The sequence below is a fragment of the Sus scrofa genome, chromosome 1 (genome assembly GCF_000003025.6).
Source record: "Sus scrofa isolate TJ Tabasco breed Duroc chromosome 1, Sscrofa11.1, whole genome shotgun sequence".
NCBI lineage: Eukaryota > Metazoa > Chordata > Mammalia > Artiodactyla > Suidae > Sus > Sus scrofa.
The window spans coordinates 90,233,457-90,259,678 of NC_010443.5; the positions used below are offsets into that span (position 1 = coordinate 90,233,457).

Genomic DNA, 26,222 nt, shown 5'->3' on the forward strand with positions numbered 1-26,222 from the left:
TTACATCTAAAGCAGCTCAAGAGAGAACAGACAAGACCTAAAGTTAGTAGAGGAAAGAAATCATAAGGATGAGAGCAGACACCAATGAAACAGAAATGAAGAAAACCATAGAAAAGATCAATGAAATGAAAAGATGGTTCTTTGAAAAGCTCGACAAAATTGATAAGCCCTTACCCAGACCTGTCAAGAAAAAAAGAGAGAGGACTCCAATCAATAAAATTAGAAATGAAAAGGGAGAAGTAACCATGGACATCACAGAAATACAAAGGATCATAAGAGACTACTACATGCAACTTTACTCCAATAAAACAGAAAACCTAGAAGAAATGGAAACATTTTTAGAAAAGTACAATCTTCCAAGACTACACCAAGATGAAATAGAAAAGATGAATGGACCAATCACAAGAACTGAAATTGAAACTGTGATTTAAAAACTTTCAACAAACAAAAGTCCAGGACCAGATGGCTTCTCAGGTGAATTCTATCAAACATTTGGAGAAGAGATAACACCTCTCCTTCTGAAACTATTCCAAAAAATCACAGAGGAAGGGACACTCTCAAACTCATTCTATGAGGCCACCATCACCCTGATACCAAAACCAGACAAAGATTCCACAAAAAAAGAAAAGTACAGGCCAATTTCACTGATGAACATCGATGCAAAAATCCTCAACAAAATACTAGCAAACTGCATCCAACAGTACATTAAAAGGATTGTACATCATGATCAAGTGGGATTTATCCCAGGGATGCAAGAGTTCTTCAGTATCTGCAAATCCATCAGTGTGATACACACATTAACAAACTGGAGAATAAAAACCATATGATCCTCTCAATAGATGCGGAAAAAGCCTTTGACAAAATCCAACACCCATTTCTGATAAAAACCCTTCAGAAAGTGGGCATAGAGGGAACCTACCTCAACATAATAAAGGCTGTATATGACAAACCCACAGCGAACATCATTCTCAATAGTGAAAAGCTGAAAGAATTCCCGCTGAGATCAGGAACAAGACAAGGATGTCTGCTCTTGCCACTACTCTTCAACATAGTTTTGGAAGTCCTAGCCATGGCAATTAGAGAAGTAAAAGAAATAAAAGGAATCCAAATTGGAAAGGAAGAACTAAAACTATCTGCAGATGACATGATACTATACCTAGAGAATCCTAAAGACTCTACCAGAAAACTGTCAGAGCTCATCCACGAATTTGGCAAAGTTGCAGGATACAAAATTAATACACAGAAATCGACTGCATTTCTATACACTAACAATGAAAGATCAGAAAGAGAAATTAGGGGAGCAATCCCGTTTACCATCACATCCAAAAGAATAAAATACCTAGGAGTAAACCAAAAGACCTGTACGCTGAAAACTGCGAGGCACTGATGAAAGAAATCAAAGATGACACAAATAGATATGCCATGCTCTTGGATTAGAAGAGTTAATATTATCAAAATGAGTATACTACCCAAGGCAATCTACAGAGTCAGTGCAATCCCTATCAAGTTACCAAGGACACTTTGCATAGAACTCAAACAAAATATTTTAAGTTTGTTTGGAAGCACAAAAGACCCAGAATAGCCAAAGACATCCTGAAAAAGAAAAATGGAGCTGGAGGAATCAGGCTCCCAGACTTCAGACTCTACTACAAAGCAACAATCATCGAAACCATATGGTACTGGCACAAAGACAGAAATATAGATCAGTGGAACAGGATAGAAAGCCCAGAATTAAACCCATGCACCTACAGCCAACTAATCTATGACAAAGGAGGCAAGGATATACAATGGAGAAAAAACAGCTTGTTCAATAAGTGGTGCTGGGAAAACTGGACAGCCACATGGAAAGGAATGAAATTAGAACACTCCCGAACACCATACACAAAAATAAACTCTAAATGGATTAAAGACTTAGATATAAAACCAGACACTATAAAACTCTTAGAGGATAACAGGCCAAACACCTTTTGACATAAATGACAGCAACATCTTCTCAGATCCACCTCTTAGAGTACTTACAATAAAAACAAAAATAAACAAATGGGACTTAATTAAACTTAAAAGTTTCTGCACAGCAAAGGAAACCCTAAACAAAACAAAAAGACAATCCACAGAATGGGAGAAAATCTTTGCAAGTTAATCAAGTGACAAGGGATTAATCTCCAAGATGTATAAACACCTTCTGCAGCTTCATACCAAAAAAACAAACAACCCTATCAAAAAATGGGCAGAAGATTTCAACAGACAGTTCTCCAAAGAAGACATACAGATGGCCAAAAAACACATGAAAAGATGTTCAACATCACTCATTATTAGAGAGATGCACATCAAAATCACTATGAGGTACCTCCTTACACCAGCCAGAATGGCCATCATCAAAAAGTCTACCAACAATAATTGCTGGAGAGGGTGTGGAGAAAAAGGAACCCTATTACACTGTTGGTGGGATTGTAAATTGGTGCAACCACTGTGGAAAACAGTATGGAGATTTCTCAGAAAACTAAACATAGAACTACCATTTGATCCAGCAGTCCCACTCCTGGGCATCTACCCAGAGAAAACCATGACTTGCAAAGACACATGTATTCTGATGTTCACTGCAGCACTCTTTTCAATAGCCAAGACATGGAAAAAACCCAAATGTCCCATCAACAGAGGAGTGGATCAAGAAGATGTGGTAGATATACACAATGGAATATTACTCAGCCATTAAAAGGAACAAAATACCAGCATTTTTAGCAACATGGATGGACCTAGAAATTATCATGCTAGGTGAAGTCAGCCATACAATGAGACACCAATATCAAATGCTGTCACTGGCATGTGGAATCTGAAAAAAGGACAGAATGAACTTCTTTGCAGAATAGATGCTGACTCACAGACATTGAAAAACTTATGGTCTCCAGAGGAGACAGTCTGGGGAGTTGGGGGATGTGCCTGGATTGTGGGATGGAAATCCTGTGAAATTGGACTATGATGATCATTATACAACTATAGATGTGATAAATTCATGTAATAAATAAATAAATAAAAGAAAAAAACAAAATTTTCAATTAAAAAAAAAAAAAAAAACCAGCAAAGGCCTAGAATGACCATCATCAAAAAGTCTACAAATAGTAAGTGATGGAGAGAGCATGGAGAAAAAGGAACCCTATTACACTGCTGGTCAGAATGTAAACTGGTGCAACCACTTTCGAAAACAGTATGGAGATTCCTCGGAAAACTAAAAATAGAACTACATTTGATCCAGCAATCCCACTCCTGGGCATCTATCCAGAGAAAACCACCACTCAAAAGACGTATGTACTCCACTGTTCGTTACAGCACTATATAGGATAGCCAAGACATGGAAAAAACCTAAATGTCCACTGACAGAGTAGTGGATAAAGAAGTGGTACATGTACTCAATGGAATATTACTCAGCCATTAAAAGGAACAAAATACCAGCATTTTTAGCAACATGGATGGACCTAGAAATTACCATGCTATGTGAAGTCAGCATACAATGAGACACCAACATCAAATGCTATCACTTACATGTGGAATCTAAAAAAAGGATACAACAGATATTGACTCACAGATTTTGAAAAATGTATGGTTTCCAAATGAGACAGGTTGGGGGGTGGGGGGATGCACTGAGAGTTGGGATGGAAATGCTATAAAATTTGGTTGTGATGATCGTAGCACAAGTATAAATGTAATAAAAGTCACTGAGTAATTAAAAAAAAAAAGAACTCTTGAAACCACAGGTCAAACCAAAAAAAAATAAAGAACAGTATGTTTAATATCGTCCTTTCAAAAATAAAATAAAAAATAGGAATTCCCATTACGGCGCAGTGGTTAAAGAATCCTACTAGGATCCCTGGCCTTGCTCAGTGGGTTGGGGATCCAGTCTTGTCGTGAGCTGTGGTGTAGGGTGCGAACGCGGCTCGGATCCCGCTTTGCTGTGGCCCTGGTGTAGGTCGGTGGCTACAGCTCTGATTAGACCCCTGGCCTGGGAACCTCCATATGCCCTGGGAAGCGGCCCTAAAAAAGGCAAAAAGACAATAAATAAATAAATAAATAAATAAAATAATAATAAAAAAAATAAGCAAAGGCCTATAGAATTAACAGATACAAACTACTGTGATGAAACATAAGCAACAAGGACATATTCTATAGCCCAGGGAATTACAGTCATCATCTTGTAACAATTTAATGGAGTATAATTTGTAATACTGAACCTTATTGTAAAGCAACCATAATTTTTTAAAAAAGCAAATAAATAAATAAATAAATAAGCAAAGCCCTGGGACAAACAAGATGAATCCACAGATTACACTACTCTAGAAAATGAACATCAAGTTGAGAGTGAAACACTTTTAATAAATGCTATCTGCTCTTATTTTTGCCATAATAAATCAGTGTATTAAAAATTATTTCAAAGCAAATATAAAGTTCTACTCACAACTGTTTCCCAACTTCTACTGTTAACACAGTTTTACCAAGTATGGTCTCTTAGTTCAGTGGTTGCCTAATGTCCTCTAAATCTTAGGATTAAAACCATTTCAATCAAGAAAATTACATAAGACTCTAATATTGTTCAGCAAAACAATCTTGAAGCTATAACCCATCTATAGTTAATATGTGGATCTTGAATTTAACAACAATGCTAATATAATCAAAAGATTTCCATTATAATCACCCGAACGTTCCCTCCATCAAACATGTCATAATGATTTCAGGTCACAAATAAATTCCCAAATCAGTTAACAAAAATGGATCTATATAATAGTTCTATTATACCTGAGAATATTCTAAAGTCAGCATCATATTCCTATTTCCACCTTTCATACAATTACTCAAAACTCTTCACCGGTGTAACAAATAAAACTACACACTTACCAACACCTTGAGGCCGATTTAACGTTACAGGATTACTTTCAAATTTTTGGACATGAGGTGGGTATTCTTTCCTAGAAAAGGAAATTTACATAGTTGTATTCTAACAGGAAAAAAATTTTTAATGAAAAAGTTGAGGGAATACTTATAATACATTCATTAAAAGCAAATCATAGCTTCTTTAACATATAAAAAGTGGTACTACAAAATAATAAAACTATTTTACACAAATATACTAAAGCTTAATATACTACAGGGTCCCTAAGGGCAGTGACTATATTTTATTTTAACTGTCGATCTTTGAGAGCCCACAGAGGACAATTTTTCAAATAAGTATTTAATGAAAGAATCCAAGTATTTGTACTTTCAAAGCAGTCATTTTGGAAAGTTATGTATTTATTTTCCAAATGCACAAAACGTTACCATCTTTTCTTTGGAACTGCCTTCATAATCAGTTTATAAAAACTTTTAAAAAAGTCCTAATATTTTACTGTCACACATTTTTGGAAAAAAATTACTCAGCTTAAAATAAATACTCAATTTGCCTAATTTTGCTATAAATGTTCCCAGTTTAAAAATCAATGAATAAAGGAATAAACAGTGAACAAAATACTGGCCTGAGAATAATTCTAAAATCAGCAAAAAAAAAAAAAAAAAAAGTTATGTAATAACATAATTACATTGTAGGCATATAATTATAATTATACTCTTAAAATGTATTAAATTATGCTGTCAGACGTCATATACAATCAATTTCCAGGAATGTGAACAGGAATCCTTACTAAATAAGGATCCTAAAACATCATATAAATCCAAATATACACTACTCTGGGAGAAAAGCAAAAAACTTACAGCTAACTGTGGGATAAGAGCATTAAAGGAAATTTGCAAAAAATGCATAGACCAAGGAGGTGCAACAGCTACTTTCCTATCCTAAATAAAAGCTTCTTAAAATCATTTCATTTCTAAAGGAATTTTCCTGTAAGGATTTCATATGCTTACAAGAAATAATGGAAGTCAAAGCATCTAAATTGAAAACAAAATATGAAAATGACGAGAAGAAAATGATAAGCACAGTGAGAGCAGTGTATTTGTGACAGCAGTTAGCAAATAGTGAGCACCATGTGCCAGGTACTGTTCTAAGTGCTTCATGTCTATTAAATACTCTAATCCTCACAATAGCCTTATAATGTACATAACAGTATTAAACACTTCACAGATGAGGAAACTGAGGCACAATGAGGTTAATTAATTTGGCCATGGACACACAACTATTAAACAGGAACACCAGAATCGGTATCCCGGCAAACTGCATCAATACTAGAGAGTAATGGTGCTTTCTTCATTACTGAGCAGCATGGATACAACCGGGTAAGTTTCACACTGCCAAGATTTTAATATTCATGAAGATGCAAGTTGTGAAGATGAGAATTTGCCTTAGAGATAGTAATGCCAGTACTATGAAAAAGGTAGATTTTCAGATTTTTAACTATATTAAACTTTAAGTAAAATGCATGTTTTCATATTCTACACACATTCATACTATAAAGGATATAATATAATCTTATCTTTAAATCAAATAATTGTTTTAATCTCTTAATTTTTATAATTCTACACTTTGGAAAAACAAAGATACCAACTATAAAATGCATCTGAGGCAATGAATCTGAAGCAAAATATGTTATGGTAAACTCCAAAACCTCTATTTATTATACATTTTTTAAAATAGTGGACAAGAGAAACAGCAGATATTCTTAAATACTAAGGACTATCAACAAGGAAATTAATTTGTCAGAGTGGCCACAAAATCTGGAAAACAGGTTCAAATTGACAAATCCAAAATATGTGTTTATTTATTCTGGGGTATGCCATAAGCACAGTTTTATTCAATAATAACTGGCATAAATAATCTGAAACAAAAATTCACAGACATACAGGGATCACTGAAAATGCTGAACAATTCATTCTGCCCTTTGCTGTTTGACACAGTGCACTGAAGCAGGCACTGCTTATAAGGAATGAACAACATGCTAAATACATGTAACCTTTATGACCTATCATGTATTGTAATGTTAAAAAACGATTATGTATATTTGCCAACATTTCCAAAACTTAGGGCCTTTCCGTATCCAATATTTATTACATCTTTCTCTATACAAACAGGGCAAAAGTTTTGTTTTAAAAAACGTATTACAGGAATTCCCGTCATGGTGCAGTGGAAACAAACCCGACTAGGAACCATGAGGTTTCGGTTCGATCCCTGGTTTTGCTCAGTGGGTTAAGGATCTGGCGTTGCCCTTAACTGTGGTGTAGGCTGCAGAGGCGGCTCAGATCTGGTGTTGCTGTGGCTATGGCGTGGGCCGATGGCTACAATTATGATTAGACCCTTAGCCTGGGACGCTCCATGTGCCATGGGTGCAGCCCTAAAAAAGACAATAAATAAATAAATAAATAAAGTATTATAATGAATAAATCACAGAAATAAAAGCATACTTTAATAAAAGAACTTAAGAATTTCAGAATGAAAGTATGAATGAAACTAGTATTAGTTTGATAAGAGAATCTGATAAGAGCTTTCTAGCTATAAAAAATTTAGTTGTTTAAAAAAAAAGGTGATCAAAAATGAAATTCGACATAAATTTCTTGGTTTGAGGGGTCCATCACTCTATAGACACTAAGATTTCAAACTCCAAACTAGTATAATGTTCACCTCAAACCAAGAAGCAGACAAGTGTCCCTGCCTTCTGTTTTCTACTAGGTGAGAGCACTTTTTTTTTTTTTTTTTTTTTTTTTTTGTTTCTAGGGATTTGTATTTTGCATAGAAGTTTTAGAGAAAACCTCACTTCACGGACCCAATGTTTTACAAGGTGCGTAAAATGAACTGGCAAGCTTTTTCCCCCTTCCATGCAAAACTGTTTAAATAACATCAGAATGCTCTGCTTATTAAAGGTTAGACAGGTTCCAGCCCCAAAAGTCTTTTTAAAAATGAACTCTATTTTAGAATAATTTTAAATGTGCCAGACAGTTGAAAAGACAATTTGGAATTCTCTTGTATCCTTCACCCAGTCTTTCCTAGCGTTAACACCTCATTACCCTCATATGCACATCAAAAACAAACCAACACTGTGCACTGCTATTAACTAAATGCCAGGCTGCATTCCAATTTCACCGGCTATTCCACTAATGTCTTTTTGTTGTTGTTGTTGTTCTAGAATCCACCACATGCAGTCATCATATCTCCCTAGCCTCTTCTGTACTTCCCAGACTTACGTTGTTTTTCATGACCATAGCACTCTGGAAGAGCTGGTCAGTTATTCTGCAGAATCCCCTCTCAATAGGTGTTGTCTGATATTTTTCTCATGATCAGACTGGGGTTGTAGGTTTGGGGAAAAGTACCCTTATTATCACTAGTGATGTTACCTTGATCATTTGGCTAAGGCCCTGAGTGTCTGCCAGGTTTCTCCACCCCAAAGTTACTTATTTTCCCTTTCTACATTCTATTCAGAAGCAACTCTAGTCAGTTCAGGCCACAAAAGGGGAGGGGGGAGTTAAAGAGTTTCCTGAAGAGAGCAGTATCTACACGTATTATCTGGAACTTTTCTGTAATAAATAGCTGTCCGTTTCCCCCAATTCATTTTATGCTGCTTATAAAAATCCTAGGATAGTTCAATAAATAAATCACTATTCAATTACTGGTATCAGTATGACTCATGGATATTTATTTTATATTTAGGTTATAGTCCAAATGATTCAGTTTTGGTGCTTGGGAGCTTTCAGCTGGCTCTTGTATTCCTTTGATATAACCTAATTTTTAAAAAAAATTCTGGTAAAACATACACAACATAAAACCTACGGAAATGTGAAATTTGCATGTCATCCTTCTACAGGGGCCATGAAAATCTGTGTCGTTCCAATTTTGGTATATGTGCTACAGAAACAAGTTCCCTTTTGTTTTTTGAATACGTGTTTGGATTCTGATACTAGAAGATTGTTAAGCCATCCCTAGAACCAGCCATTTCTCCATGTTCCTTTTATTAGAGAGCGCCATTTCTTTTTAAGCTGGTTTTAATAACTCATTTCATAAATTGTTCCAATGCTTTAACTGATCCCAAAAGATGCAAATTTCTTTAAGATAAATTAAATGTGTTCATTTTCCTTTAAAATCTGTTATTCCAAACTCATGTTTAAATGCAAATCAACCTAGTTTTTGAAGAGATGCATTAAAATCTCTATAGCTGTACTCTTAACCAAGAACTTCTTGCGTTGTAAATATTTTAGGGGAGATTTATACATTTTGTTGTTATACTCTGTGTCTCATTTATAAAACGTATCCTTTATCCTATTTAGTGCTTCTTATTCTTAATCCAATCTCATTTGTTGCTAGAATTCTACTAGAAAATTGCAAGCTTTCCTTTTGCATGCAATTCTTCTGACTCAAGACACCCCTTTACTTACAAATGGTTATTTCATATCTGATTCTTATAAGCAACATAATATAGCTAGATTTAATTCAACCAGTTTTGTCTTTTATTAAATTATATTCAACTTGATCACAAGTATTACTACAGCTGATAAACTTTGTTTTCCTTTGATCTTATTTCATCTATTTATCTTCACTGATTTCTCTTCTCCCCTATTTTTACTGATGTTACTAATTACTATTTGTTTTTTTCGCCCCAAGTTAGTTTAACAAATGAATAGTTACCTTCCCTCTCTCAATCCTTATTCCAATTGCATATTTCTGTTCATTAACATTTTATCAAGACTCCAACTATTTCCTCAAGCAAGATGTTCTATTGCACCCTAAGGGGACATTTAAAATTCTTTTACCGCCCTATCCTATCCCACTCAATTCCCCCCCTATATAAAAGGATCCCTTTATTTCTGCCTTTTTACCTCTCCAACTCCTAGATTTTGCTGAGATAATTCTGAATACTTAGACATAGATTACTACTGATTTTCTTTTGTAGCATGTCTCTATTTGGTAAGTGAAACACGCTTATATAGCCTTAACTGAATGCCACTGACTTAAGTTTTTAATTGTGCCAAATTATAAACTATATACAAAAGAAATTTTTTTTAAAAAATCTCAGATTTATCAGGTGATAACACTTCCCTACATAAAATGCCCTGAAAGCATCTAATGAATGCACCAACATGAAACCCAAGCTCTTCAGATCATCGCACAAAGCCTTTTATGATCCAGGGGTCCTAGCTGAACTCACAAAACCCAACTCATACCATTTTCTCCTTTGCTCCCCAAACTCCAGCCACAATGGTCCTTCCTTCCATTCTTTGAACATGCCAAACTCATTTCTGCATTAATGTCTTAGCACACCTCCTTCACTACCTGGAAAAGCCATCTCTATGATCATGGCATGGCTAATAATTCAGTCAGTTCTTGGTTAAATGTTAGCTTCATAGTAGAGTGTCTCTCTGAATAGACTGTCTAAAGAAACCAGACCGTCACTATATCACATCTTTCAATTTCACTTACACAGAACTTATTATTTGGTGTTTTACTTGTTCATTATCAGTTTTTGCCCATAAAAACATAAACTACAGAAGTGCAGGCATCTTGACTGTTTTGCTCATCACTGTATCCTTATGCCTAGAACATAGCAGGCACTTGTTAAATAACTGGAAGGAATAAACTTGTAAAACTAAACAGCTGTAAGTAATTAGAAGTGTATTTATCATGTCACATAATAGTACACACATTGGGATACAGTATGGTAATGTCAAAACTGAGCCACTAGCCACCATGCAGAACCACCGTAAAGTAATTCAAAATATTAATTTGTTAGCCCATGTGCAAATACTGTATATGGTTCAGGCATTTGAAAGGCACTGTAAGTGTTTATATTCATGGATTAGACAGGTTTGTTAAAATTGAATATATCGGAGTTCCTGTTGTGGCGCAGTGGTTAACGAATCCGACTAGGAACCATGAGGTTGCGGGTTCGATCCCTGCCCTTGCTCAGTGGGTTAAGGATCTGGCGTTGCCGTGAGCTGTGGTGTAGGTTGCAGACGTGGCTCGGATCCTGTGTTGCTGTGGCTCTGGCGTAGGCCGGTGGCTACAGCTCCGATTCAACCCCTAGCCTGGGAATCTCCATATGCCGTGGGAACGGCCCAAGAAATAACAACAACAACAACAACAAAGACAAAAAAAACACCAAAAAAAAAAAAAAAATTGAATATATCTAGATTCCCTACTCTGTTTACTTTTGTGTTACTTCCTGTCCTTTCTTAGTGTTTCCACGCCCAATCATTGTTTTCTTCAAAGTATGTTTTATTATGTGGCAAAACATCTCATCCTTCTATTTCCCCACTTAGACTTTAAAAAAAAAAAAAAAAAAAGTCTGCTGCTCTCATCAAATATTTACTCTTCTAAATAAACTTTAGAATCAAATAGTCAAATTTCTTAAAATAACAAAGTCCCCAGGATCTTCAACAAAAATCACATTAAATTTAACTTTATCTTAAGAAACACTGGTATCAAATAATTAACCAGGAACCTGGGATCAGGCTCTTTGGATATACTTAAAAAGGATTTACATATCACTAATAATGAAGATTTAATTAAATAAACTGCAGGACAAGCTATTAGGTAATCACTAAAAATCACTCTCAGAAGTCATCTTAAGAGATCCCGTCATGGCTCAGTGCTTAACAAACCAGACTAGGATCCATGAGGACACAGGTTCGATCCCTGGCCTCACTTAGTGGGTTAAGGATCTGGTGTTGCTGTGAGCTGTTGGTCACAGAAATGGCTCGGATGCTGTGTTGCTGTGGCTGTGACGTAGGCCACAGCTCCAATTAGACTCCTAGCCTGGGAACCTCCATATGCTGCAGGTGTGGCCCTAAACAGACAAAAAACCAAAAAAAAAAAAAAAAAAAAAAAAAAAAAGAAGCCATCGTAATAACTGGGAAGTATTAGAGCACACTGTTAGGTGAATATTCAGTTGCACTTTTATTCCAACTCCGTGTGTTGTTAGACATATTATATATATATATTTTTTGCTTTTTTAGGGTCGCACTTGCGGCATGTGGAGGTTCCCAGGCTAGGGGACAAATCGGAGCTACAGCTGAGGGCCTATACCACAACCACAGCAACGGAGGATCTGAGCTGTGTCTGAGACCTACACCACAGCTCATGACAACTCCAGATCCTTAACCCACTGAGGGAGGCCAGGGATTGAGCCGGCAACCTCATTGTTCTTAGTTAGATTCGCTTCTGCTGCATTACAAAGGGAACTCCGTTAGGCATATACTATAAAGCAGACAGAAAAAAATACTGAAAAAAAAGCATCAAGATCCTATTGATGTAATTTTCTACTTTAAGAGCGTTTTAATAATTATAAAATGTTTCATTATAATACTTTTCAGCCAACCCCTTTATGTAAACATTTCTAGTATTTACGTTCTTTTGCTGTATTATTTTCACTTCTGTACCTTTTTGTTGTTTCAGAGTTCTCTACGATATGCACAAACTTTTTACAATAAAAATATTTTTAAAAATTTTAAATCTGAAAATTACTATGTGCTTCAGTTTCATAATAGGTCAACAGTCTGTATCTAGGGAGGAAAGAAAAAAACAGTTCTAACACCAGATTAAATATTCTACGTTCCTGATGCTACCACATACACTGTATTCACAATCTATCCATCCAAGAGTCAGCAAAGAATTCAAGCCATTAAAGTTCTCAAAGTCACCTACAATGAAGAAAAATGGCAGCAATTTTTCTTTTAAGTTTGTGAGCTCTGAATCTTAGTATTATTTATTATTTATTCCTGCTTGGTTTTAAACTTAACATATACCTCATTGTGCCAAGAATATAGTATAAATGGAAAAAAATCTGAAGATTACACTTTTAAAACTACCAATTTTTATTTATTAAACCATCCTCTTAAAAAGAAATCATTTAGTTCAAAGATTTATAGTCCTTCATGTGTTAAGGGATAAACATAAAGGATCTTCTATCACCCTTCAAAGATCAGAAAAAAAAAGATGTGGCTTTGTTCCTAAGAAGAGAGAAAAAAAGATTTATGTAAAAAAAGTTTACTAGGTAAATTCTACTGACACAAAAGTTCTCAGTTTATCTCTGACAAAGATAAAATAATTTTAGCTAAGAATCCAAAGGATTCATGGGCTAAATTCAACCTAAAGATAACTAAGCTGCTGAATAAATCATTCAGGTGTGTTCATCATAACCTATTTTATAAACAGCTGCTGCTTCATGTCTTGCTCCAGGTGGTACAAAAAGACAGAATTTCAGCATCTATTACTATTACAGAAATTCTAAACTTTACAGTGTATATGTTAGTTTAAAAAAATTAACTCATCTGTTCTTCACAAATCTCCTTTAAAATTGGGCAAATATCATTATCTCCAGTTTACAGTAAGTTATGTGCCTACTGATAATACTGGTTACTTAATTCTACATCTTCTGACTCCTATTCCAGGGTTATTCCACCAAGAATGTACTTCCAAGAGAGCAGGGATTTCTGGCTGCTCCTAGAAGAGTGCCTGGCACAGAGAGTCATTAAAATATTTGCTGAATATAATCAAGGAATAAATTTCCACTACAGAAACATGCAAAAGAAGCCAAAACTGGGGGGGGGGGGATCACTATAAACCTTCCAAGGCTACTGGGAAAAAGAGAATAATCTAAGATCTTTATACTTCTTCATAATATTAACAGTACCTATATTTTATCTACTATAGCATACATGAAATAATTTGTTTATATAAAACAAGAGTCTGGTTCATAGGAGATTACATAGTTATTTAAGATATATTCTTTAGCAATATTATTAAAAAATACCTTATTAATGATTTCCTCCTAAAATATAATCACTTATCAGTTTTTAAAATTTTTTAAATTTAAATTTTTGTAAAGATACAAAACGACTCACCTATATCTGTAAGAAATAATGATTTACTCAAATGGAAAAAGACACAACAAAAAAATAATTTTTCTTTCCCAGAAGACAGCAAAATATTTGTACAACCCACTCATTTAAAACATGTAAGAACTGTTAAGTATTTCAGAATTATAAAATAAGCCTAAATCTTTTGCTGACAGGATCACCTTTAAATTTATATTTTAGAAACTTGATGTTCATGAAGATGAACATTTACAGCAGTCTATAAAATACTGCAAGTTGTCTTCGCTGGCTCCTCTACTAGACCTCTTAATAAAATTATAGTCAAAGTTACATAGTTAAATTAAGATCAATGAATGACATCAAAGTACTGGTTTAACACAAGGGCTGTTTACCTGTTTTGGGAGGAGGGTTCATAAAAGGCTTTGGAGACTCAGGAGAGCAAGAAAATAAGATGTGTACATGAAAAAAAATTTTCACATACATACATTGAGGAGATAAGCTGTTGTTATGGACACTTTGCTTTAGAAGTACAATCATTTCACTATTCAAAGAAACCTGTGTTCTTAAAAAACTTTGTTTCCATGTTATTTACATTATCCAACATTTCTGCTTAAGGATGATATGTCTGCTAGTGTTATTACAAACAGAATGAAGATTAATCATAAAAATCTGCCACAAATTTTGGGGTCAGAATAGGAACACATTTGCTATTTAGAGTTTTAACTCCAGCTTAAGGTACTCTACTTTCCACTTATCCCTTCACTCTACTTACGTGTAAAACAAAACTATTATCACTAAAATATAACAAGAAATATTTAAATTATGTAACTGAAAGAAATTTTACCACTAAAATGATGAAATATTCATTTTTAAAAGGAAAGTACTCACACATCGGTACAAAAATATAATAATCATTTACAGAAAAATATATTTTGAGAATTATGGTGAAATATGACCCATATAAGTCAAATATGTTGTGTTTAAATGTTTCCTTTTATTAAAATAATTAATAAGCTTAATGATGAACTCTAATTCCATGAATATTTTTCAAAGCATACAAATAATCTGGTATTTTACTGTTAAATCCATGCTCTAATTTCATTGATATTGAGCTTACCTTTCCTTTTGGTCCAGACTGCTTAAGACATGAAAAAGAAAAAACATGTAAGAGGCAAGACCTCATTTTTGATATATCATTGTAGTTTTAGTAACTGCAGTCAATAAGGCAAAATTCTGTGATTAATCTGTTTTAAACACATTATATATGTTATATACTAGTGTTCTGAATCTTGTCAGATATGCAAACTGGTTTTCAATTTTTGTCAGTACAGGAAATAATTATTTCTAAACATATTTAAAGAAGAAAAAAGAATGTACCAAGAAATGAAAAATTCCTGAAAGAGTTCTATTTAACCATCCAACATTTGAGGATATATGGTATTTTAGGGAAGTTATGGAAATAGTCTTCAAGGAACAATAAAACTTTCTGAAAGTTATATTTTTTGACGTTTCAATCCTGTTATCAGGTATGACTAACAGTTATCCCTCAACATCTGCAGGGGATTGGTTCTAGGACCCCCCTCAGATACCAACAATGGATGCTCAGGTCTCATATAAAATAACGGTGCAGTATTCACATATAACTTAGGCACACCCTCCCCACATGCTGTAAATCATCTCTACATCGCTTAGAAGACCTAATACAATGTAAATCCTATGGAAACAGTTGTGAGCACCAGCAAATTCAAGTTTTGCTTTTTGGAACTTCCTCTTTTCTTTTCCCTTTAATATCTTCTATCCGGAGTTGTTTGAATTCATGAATGTAGAACCCCCCAGATACGGAGGGTCAACTGTATTTGCTTCTGAATAAGAAAAAAAAATTTGTTTTCAGGTTGAAACTTCTGCACAAGAGCGTTAGGTTAAATACAAATACAGTACACAATGTGGGACAAGAAAAGCCCTAGAACTTAAAATCGTTGCCTCTAATCAAAAGTCCAATGTGTAAAAGGTCCACTCTCCTCCACAGCTCACGGGAAATCTAAAAAGCTATCAACATCTATTACTCCAGAGTAAAATTATAAAGCCCCCCAAATTAGAATAAGATGCACATCCTAGAATTATGTCTATTATAAAAGAAACTAAACATTCAGAACTGTAAGCAAAACAGTTTCCAAAATCCCTGGCTTCCCATATTAACTCCTCTATTCTAATCATGTAAAGCACACAAGTAAAATACCCATTTAATCCTGCCAAATTAAGAAAAAATAACATGGTAAAAGTTAGCTTTATGTAAACAACATTGAAAAGAAATATTTAAGAAAGTTTTAATAGTAAGAAAAAGAACTAACTTACATGAATACCATATTTGAAATTTTACTTCTGTTGTTTAAAAAAATAGAATAATCTGTATAAAATAAATTTATGTGGACAAATGACAGAAAAATGAGGGAAAACTATCATACCCCTATTAAAATAAATGAAATAAAATATAAAAGTTTAAATATAGTCTTTCCATTTTTATATACTTAAGATGTTATTATATTTTCAAGAAAAGTAAAACGAAAACCAAAAGTTAGGCATTAATATCTAATCTAGCCATTTCCAACTTTATAGTGCTGTGCCCAAGCAGTGAGAAGAGTTTGGAACTCTTGCTTTTATTTTTCAGACTCATCATACAGAATAAAAGAGATAGAAGAGTGTAGAAGTAAAAGGAACAGGTCTGGTGATTTCCAATAAACCAAGGCAGTTAGTAAGAAAACAAACAAGACAAAAACATATATATACCTATGCTCATTTCTCTTGAGAAAAATACATTTATTATATCTAATTTATAACTAATGGTACGTTTCCAATATTCCTCAATATAAGTTTACTATTAAGCCCTGCCCTAAAGAAGCTTATGTATTAAAAAACAAACAAACAAAACAACAACAACAAAAAAAAAACGCTTTTAAGGGTTCCCACTGTGGCACAGTGGGTTCAAACTCTGACTGCAGCAGCTCAGGTCAGTGTGGAGGTACGGGTTCAATCCCAGGCCTGGTGAATGGGTTAAAGGATCTGGCATTGCTGCAGCTATGATGTAGGTCACAGATGAGGTTTGGATTCAATCCCTGGCCCAGGAACTTCCATATGCTTCAAGTGCAGCCATTAAAAAAAAAAGTTTTTAAAAAATGAGGGACACCATGATCAGTAATGCAGGACTTTGTAAAAATGTGAACTTACATTCTTATTGGATTATTTCTGCTCTTAAAATAAAAAACAAACAAACAAACCAAAAAAACCCAGAAAGAAAAAGATAGTGATTGATTCTGGTATCCATGACCTGATACTGGACTTCGAAAATTCTTTCGAAATGGTGTTTTTCATTAATAATTAAGTCTTGCTTATTTCAGGAGCCCATTTTCCCATTTATGGATTATATATGCCTTTGTAGACATTCATTTTCCCCTAGGGTCCGTTCAAGTCGTTTCCCCTATTCTTACTAAAAAGCAAAAACAGGAGTTCCCATCGTGGTGCAGTGGTTAACGAATCCGACTAGGAACCATGAAGTTACGGGTTTGGTCCCTGCCCTTGCTCAGTGGGTTAACGATCCGGCGTTGCCGTGAGCTGTGGTGTAGATTGCAGACGCGGTTCGGATCCCCCGTTGCTGTGGTTCTGGCGTAGGCCGGTGGCTACAGCTCCAATTCGACCCCTAGCCTGGGAACCTCCATATGCCGTGGGAGCGGCCCAAGAAATAGCAAAAAAAGACCAAAAAAAAAAAAAAAAAAAAGCAAAAACAAAGAAAAGTGAAAATGTAAATGAAACATAGACAAGTAAATGTGCTCTTTTTCCAAGTCTAAGTCAGAAGTAGAGATTTTATAGTTACAAAGATTTTTAAGTGTCTGCATTTCACCCCATCCTCCACCACTACCAGTATATAAAAATTTTTTTTAAAAAACTTTTTCCTTTGGCCACCACAAATAGCAGCTTGATGTGGGATCTCTGTTCTCAAACCAGGGAATGAACCTGGGCCACAATGATGAAAGCAATAAATCCTAACCACTAGACTTCAAGGGAACTCCCCAATCTATTTAAGTATCAATTAACTTTGGAAGAGCAGTAAGAAAATGGATCAGAATCATAATATTCTCCCAAACAGTAGTTAATCTGATCTGATATTTTAACAACCTTCATTTATTTCTTTCAGATTGAGAAGGTGTGATATACTTGTTCCCATATCTTACACATTATTCAAACAAAATGCCGGTTTGCTTTACTTAAAAGACAACTTATACCACTCAACCCAAGAAGAATGGATTATATATGTGAATTACCAATAGTGGCAGGTCCTTTTAATTTCAAATTGAGAGTTGAGAAAATAAGAAAAATTAGGAGAAAATGTATCAGCTGGTGTGCTCAACTTCTTGACAACTGCCCCAACACTGCGCTAATTATAACCAAGTTTAGTGGCAATCTGCTCACTGAAGGCTTTTTTCACGCCTTAGCACATGTGGCTGCTACTGCATGGAGAGTTGTCTAGCTAATACACTCGAAAGCTTTTGTAATACTCCCTTTGTGATCTTCACTGCTCCTTCTCTGAGAACAGTGCTACACGTACCATGTATATCTCTACTATGATACTCACCAGTGTCTGTTTACCTGTCTTTCTGTCCTCTACCCTAACCAAACTTGAGTTTCAAGGCAAAGCCTTTCATGTATTTAGCTTTGATTATTCTGCACCTATGCCGGGTTTGTAGCATAAAATCACAATATTTTTGAAGGAAGAAAACTGGAAAAACTCTCAATGACTGGGGTTTGATCTTTTTAATGACAGTCACACTGCAGTAGGACTAAGAAATGTTTATTCTATAAATAAGGGACAAGCAAAAGTACATCTATCCTGCTGTCATGACTCTTCACAGTTCTCCTTACTGCCCCTACTTGTTCTTGTCAAGAATTTTCACTCAGGATTAAGTACAAAATAAATCAGGTTTGGGTATTTTTTTTTGCTTTTTAGGGCCACACCTGCAGCACATGGAGGTTCCCAGGCTAGCGGCTGAATTGGAGCTACAGCTGCCAGCCTATGCCACAGCCACAGCCACACAGGATCCAAACTGCTTCTGTGACCTACGCCATAGCTCATGGCAATGCTGGATCCTTAACTCACTGAGTGAGGTCAGGGATGGAACCACAGCCTCACGGTTCCTAGTCATATTCGTTGCTGCTGCATCACGAAGGGAACTCCCAGGTTTGGTGTTTTTTAAATAAATAAATAAATACACAATATTTTACTAGTAAATACCCCTTCCAATTTTTTTTTTTTTTTTTGGCCATGCCTATGGCATGCAGAAGTTTCCAGGCCAGGGACTGTACCCTTGCCACGGCAGCAAACCATTAGATCCTTAACCCGTTGAGCTACAGTGGACCTCCCAAAAGAACCTAATCTTTATACAGATGAGCAATGATATACAAGGCAAGGTATAAGAGGTGCCAAGACATAGAATAAAACAAAACACAAACCAATTCCCAAACTAGAATCAGGTTTTTTTTTTTTTTTTCAACATTACCAATGAAGAAAGGAGGGAAGAAGAGAGAAAGGCACAGTGCAAATAATTCTAATCTAATAGGTAACTTATAAACCAATAATTCTGGTAGAATATATCACTTGACTGTAAATTAGTATTTCAACTTAGAACACATTTTCAGAATAGCAACCAGAGAGATCTTTCTTAGGGATGGACTCTGCAGATGGGTTCAGTGTATGTATGAGAAACAGTGTGTCTATCCTTCTCCCTCCCCTACTTTTATTATCTGTTCTAATGTTTGTGTCATATGGAGGCCAGGGAACTTAATTTGTAATTAAGCCAAATTTTTGGTATATACAGTAATTTCTTTTTAGTTTAATTTCTGAAGTATCTTATGCAAAAACTATGAAAAATAATACATTTAAGCAAAGGAAAAATTTTATTATTGTCCTAAAGTATGAGAAATATTAAAGTTTTTAAGGTGAAACTTTATGTTACAGAAAATCTATTTAAATAGCAAATACAGCCGTTCCCATCGTGGTGCAGTGGTTAACGAATCTGACTAGAAATCATGAGCTTGCGGGTTCGATCCCTGCCCTTCCTCAGTGGGTTAACTATCCGGCATTGCTGTGAGCTGTGGTGTAGGTCTCAGACGCAGCTCGGATCCCGCATTGCTGTGGCTCTGGCATGGGCCTGTGGCTACAGCTCCGATTCGACCCCTAGCCTGGGAACCTCCATGTGCCGCGGGAGCGGCCAAAGGAAATAGCAAAAAGACAAAAAAATAAAATAAAATAAAAAAGACAACACTGTCAAAGTAATAAAAATCAAAGTTCATATCTATTAAAAAAATAGCAAATACAGAATGATTTCAAACATGTCTCAAACATTTAAAACTACTAATGTGATTTATATCGATACATTTTCTAAATGAGTAGCAGTCTAAAATCAACATTTTTTTAAAAATGAAGAATAGCATCCAGCATACATACCAAATCTTTAAATTTTACTAGTTATAAAAATATTATGCAACTATTCATAATGCAAGAAAGAGATAAATTATTTTTCTAATTGTTGGAGTTTAAGAATTTCGGAGTCAACTGAAATTAAGAACTGAAATTCAACTGAAATATCAAAACCATCCCAAAATGGTTACGAAAAACTTTGGGAGCTTTTAAAAACACCAAGTGTTACATGTTACTTTTCATTAAGGTTCAAGTAGTACTTTCACAATCGACAAAAACATTCAAATTTACAAAAACATCAAAATGTCTCAAACATTTAAAACTACTAATGTGATTTATATCGATACTAGGAAATCCAATAAACCTTACAAAGAAAGTAAGGTAATTAATAACTGTAGTTTTACTCCAGAGCTAAGCTACCAACTAAAGATTTCTTTGTCAAATATTGTAAAAATCAGCTTAATTTCACAGGAACATAATGCAACAGAATGGCTTTTACTTAAAACGCCTCTATTTATAGAATGTGACAGAATTCCTTTCCTAGATTTTTATTTGATATATATCAAGTAATAAATTAAAAATAACAAAATAAAGTAATAAATAACAAAATTCCAGGAAATTAATTACTTCAGAGACATGAATATATCTCTTTAGAAACAATGGAAACACAGTAAAGTTCCACAAAGTTTGGGGGAGAAAAAAAGGTTAAAAAAAGGCAGTGAAAATTCCTATGAAAGAAGATGGTAGAGTTTCCTTGTGGTGCAGTGGTTTAAAGATCCTGGCATTGCCACTGCAACAGCTTGGGCTGCTGTAGCACTGGTTCAATTCCTGGCCCAGAACTTTCCCATTCCTTAAGAGTGGCAAAAAAAAAAAAAAAAAAAAAAAAAAAAAAAAAAGTATGTATATACTAAACAAAGGCAATTAGAATCCTTACCTTTGGGCCGCTGTTTTTACTATTGATAACTGTGCATTAGCATGAGGAAAACGTCTTACAGTTCCAGAACATAATGATGCATTTTGTGTATTTTCACTGCAGAGTCAAGAAACAAAGAATAATTTAACAGGGAAAAATTACATGCACACATGAAAAATCTATCCTTTAAAATCTGAGCACACACACAAAAAACCTTTACCATGTTAAAAAAAATTTATACATAAACCCATTGCTCATGTTAAATTGTCCATTAGCTTTCCACTTTATGAATTTGTCTGACATGTTTCCAATCCAGCTCATGAAAGAAGATAGAGTAGAACACTAAACTACAACTCAGGAGTCCTAAATGAATGTTTTGCATTGTAAGATTTCCTATAAATTAATTCAGAAATATTTTCTCTTATTTCTCTAGGGACTATCCATAAAAAAAGCTTTTAAACTTAAGTATAAATGCTTTCTTTATGCCAAAATAAAAATGTTAATTATAGAAAAAAAATCAGGAGCCTTAAACTCTACTTTCAATTCTACCACTCACTTAAAAATTACTTAGCTTTATATAACACAGTTATCTAAAAAATGACAAAGTAGAAACGACATAGTGATTCCAGCCCTATTTCTGGGATACATAATAGTCCAATCATATCAGCATCAGTGGTTCACTAGTACAACAGCTAGGAAAGATGAGAAGGGCAAAAATGAATCTTAAAAAAAAAAAAAAAAAAAAAAAAAAAAAAAAAAAAAAAAGGAATACCCCTTCAGGAATCCTGATTAGTATTCCCTAAAGGAGACATGACCAAGATTTTACTAAAAATTTGAAAGCAAACTCATCTTATGAAATCCCAGTCTTCTGAAATTTATCTTGTAGTATTTTTATTCAGAACCAAGAAATCACTGCAATTAAATCTTATTCCTAAGATTCAAAGCAAAGAGCACCACATAGGGGCCATCCTACCTCTTGGATCTACTGACAAAGTGAAAAGAAACGTTACAGGTTGGGCCAATTGGTCACAAAAACAGATACTAGTTTTGGGTGTCAAACCTTTCATCTTTTCTATGGGAACGGGTGGGGAAGTGCCTATACCTCAGTTTCTTATTGTTGTTCAACATGTTAAGCCCAATTGGGTTGCCCTTCAAAGGTTTTAAACTTTCAGTCTTGTTTCGTCTTGCACATGTCTTCCAGGGGTCACCAGAACTAGCGGCAACAATTTCAGACTGACGATTTAACTGTAAAAAGATCCATAAACATTAAAGAATCAATAAACAAATAATATAATGACTTATCAAAAACTACTTGAAAATCCAATTACCAAAAAAGTAATAAAAATGCACCAGCTCTTCAGGATGGGGAAGAGGGATGACAGCAGCATGGATCTAAGAGTAATTCACCTGTAATACTGTTTATTCCTAAGGACAAGTATGTAGGAACATGGGTGTTTATGACAGTGTTTTCTTTTCATTTCAATATCTCCAAAGATATTTGAAAAAATTAAGAGAGGAAAAACAGAAGGGATGAGGGTAGAGAATCTTAGGATAGCTCTTTCCAAGTGTAGGAGATAAACACCCTGCTCAGCAGGCCTTGATGCTGCCAGCAGGGCAGCACAGCCAAACACGACAGTGAGGTGTCACGACAAGGACTCTGACTCTAGGGTCAAAGCTCCTCCATAAACACAGAAACCCAGATGACGCCCTCATAACTTTATAGCTGAAAATGATGACATAAGACATATCAATGATAATCACTCTGCAGAGATCACAGTATGACAACAGCACTGCTCATTCCCTGAAAAGTGCTTCTCAAAGTACTTCTTTACTACACTCTTTCAAAAGCTGTTTTCAGACTCAGTAAGACAAAAAGTCTTCAGTTTTCAGTGATCATTTACTGAAAATAACATTTTAAAAATCATTATCTACTTTAATTTTACTTTTGAAATAGCAGTCTAATATTTATTTTTTACTTTTTGACAAGAAAATATGGTCCTAAGAAGATAACAACTTGGCTTCTCCTTCACTATCTCTACAGAAATATAACAGTTCCCTAAAAAAAACTCCCACAAAAAAAGTCTTCCTCAGAAGAGTTCACTGTGTTGTCATCATTCTTGTTTTTAGGCATTATCTATATTTTAAAACTCCAAGATCTATTTTTGACACACTGCTTATCAGTTTCTCTTCCTTGAGGCATTTTTTTACGTCTTAATCTTCTACGGTCATGTCTGTCTTTCTTTCTTTCTGGCTGCACCCACACTATGCAAAAATTCCCAGGCCAGAGACTGAACCTGCTCCACACAGATCCTTAACTGCTAGGCCACCAGGGAACTCCTACAGTCATGTACTTTAGACTTTCATTTATGGTGATGGCAGATTAGGTAATGCACCTCAATCTTCCTTTTACTCTCTGAAAACTGAAAAGGCTGGACAAAATCCAAATTTTTAAAAAAATAAAACCCGTTTGAAATACCTTAGCGCTACCAAGGCAGTGATATTAGATCAGGGATAAGAAACTCAGAGATCTGAGCCCAGATTCATATTTTTCCCTGAGACACCTACTGATTCTAGAAGATGCAACTGAGAGGCTGAGAAGCTAAGCCAAACTCCCAGAAGACTCAAAGAGCTTGGGAGACAAAAGTTCAACATCAACCACGTATAGAGTGTACCATAAACACCTCAAAACACCTATGAATAACGGTAAACTATACATCCAGCTTCTGTTCATCTCAACCTCTAGTTTAAGGCAGTGTTCCAACTTTAGAGTAAATCAGAATTACCTGGATGGTTTGTTAAAGCAAATTGCTGTGTCTGAGTCTTACAATCTGTTCTGACTCAGTCAGTCTGGGATGGGCCTGAGAACATGCATTTCTAACTAGACCCATGTGATGTAGACACTGCCAATCAGGGGACTAGGTCATCAGGGGACTAGAGCGGGAGAAGCACTGGATTAAGATGATCTGAGATTACTAATGCTCCTCCTGTCACTAGCAAGAAGTAAATGCAGATCCCCTTTAAAAGAAGAAAATATTATCCTAGGCCTCAAGTTATCTCTACGATTTTTCATACATAATATCTACCAATCATAAGCAGGCTGAAAAACTATGGGACAATGTGATCAAAACCAAGAGAAACAACTGGTAACAGGGACAGAACTATAGTGGACAGGGATAAAAGGGCTCGTCACACTCTTTCATTTCCATTAGAAGGAGAATACAATCACATTTACATTTGGTGACCTTTTTTCACAGAAAACAGTGTTGTTGTGGTAAGTTAACAATTTAGGAATCAAATAGAATGGTTGCCTTGTTCTAACCAGGTAACTTTCCTTGTAATCCTGGAGTTATTTTATGCATTAACAAAGACATAAACTGCCTAACCATGGTAGGAATTCATTAATTATTAACCCACACAAGAAGAAACACCACTATCCTCAATTAGAAAGCCCATAAGCAGCTAAACAATTGGTCATTAAGTTACATTTATCTGAGAAATGAGGACATCCAGTCACTGTAACATAGGCCTATTCCTTTATTATTTTGCAAAAATGCCCTAAGTCAGTGGCTCTCAGTATCGTTCCCTAGACCAGAAAGACCAGCATCATTTAGGAACACTTTAAAAAGCAAGTTATTAGGCCCCACTCCAGACCTCCTAAAACAGAAACTGTGGGAGTGAGGTTCAGCCATCTGTTTATCAAAACTTCCAAGTGATTCTGATGTATACTAACATTGGAGAGCCACTGCTGCTAAGAGCCTGGGAAGCAAAAGAATAACCATTTCACTCCTCCATATATAGATGATTACAACTAATATTTGAGTGCTTTCTATGTATAGACATTATGCTAATTACTTTATACTCAAGATCTCATTTAATCTCCATTATTTCATATGTCTCAGCAGTTCTTCCGACTGGGATTTAGCAACTGCACTAAAAACATCAGATCAGTTACCTGACACTACTGAGTGACAAGATTAATACGGTCAAATTTGTCAAATTTCTCACTTCGCTTCTCTTTCCAAACAAAACCTCTCTACTGCATATCTTTTAAACTTTAATGGAACTCTATACCTATGTTATTAAAGACCATTGAGCTTTAAAAAGCAAAGTAATTTAGGGATTCCCACTGTGGCACAGCGGGTTAATGATCTGGCCTGTCTCTACGGCAGCAATGGTTCAATTTCCAGCCCGGAGCAGTGGGTTAAAGGATCTGACGCTGCCACAGCTGGGGGGTAGGTCACAGCTGAGGCTCAGCTTCCATCACTTGCCCAAGAACGTCCATATACTACAGGTGTGACCATTTAAAAGAAAAAAAAAAAAAAAAACCCATAAAGAAACTTGCCCAAACTAGATAAGTAGATGTGAACAAAACCGAAGTACCAACTTGATTCTAAAGCCTATGCTGTCCCAGATTACACTGCATAAGAAATTTTTATACTGGTATTTGTAGAAATATAAATATTAATTCTTAACAAGAAGAGGCAAAAACTATGCTATTCCAAATAAGACTCAAAATCAAGAGTTCCCGTCCTGGCTCTGGTTAACAAGTCTGACTAGGAACCCTGAAGTTGCGGTTCGATCCCTGGCTTCACTCAGTGTGTTAAGGATCCAGCGTTGCCGTGAGCTGTGCTGTGGGTGGCAGACACAGCTCGGATCCCGCACTGCTGAGGCTAGCTCTGATTAGACCCCTAGACCGGGAATCTCCATATGCCGAGGGTGCGTCCCTAGAAAAGACCAAAAAAAAAAAAAAAAAAAAAAAAAAAAAGACTCAAAATCATTAGCATATAGGACTTCTCAAAATTAAAGGAACTGTACTAAAAATTCCTTTATATAAATGTAGAAAGCTATTATCTCACCCAATAGACAAAAAACTCAGCTAATTCAACCACATTTCTCATTAAGTGCTTTTATACATTTTTGAATTTTCTTTTTAAGAAAGCATTTAGACATAGCAATATACAACTCAAAGTCCGTCATTAAAGCAAGATTTGCATAAAAATTTGCATAAGTCAAATTTTAAAATTTCCCAATTCTGCTGCCAACAGATTATTATTACCAAAATAGATTTGT

The 26,222-nt window shown here is 35.1% G+C and overlaps 1 protein-coding gene across 5 annotated transcripts in view; it reads right to left on the reverse strand.

Annotated features, from left to right (window-relative positions):
• Positions 1 to 26,222, reverse strand: part of SENP6 (SUMO1/sentrin specific peptidase 6) — a 132,985-nt gene that overhangs the window by 66,460 nt on the left and 40,303 nt on the right. For 2 of the 5 annotated variants that reach the window (XM_021092296.1, XM_021092307.1), the window contains 4 exons: positions 22,255 to 22,397; positions 21,174 to 21,269; positions 14,891 to 14,911; positions 4,885 to 4,955 (listed from right to left, as the gene is read on the reverse strand). In XM_021092296.1, the coding sequence (XP_020947955.1) occupies positions 4,885 to 4,955; positions 14,891 to 14,911; positions 21,174 to 21,269; positions 22,255 to 22,397 (331 nt within the window). Of the gene's footprint in view, positions 1 to 4,884; positions 4,956 to 14,890; positions 14,912 to 21,173; positions 21,270 to 22,254; positions 22,400 to 26,222 lie in introns of all 5 variants that reach the window. The other 3 variants (XM_021092294.1, XM_021092309.1, XM_021092302.1) reach the window with 3 other exon arrangements.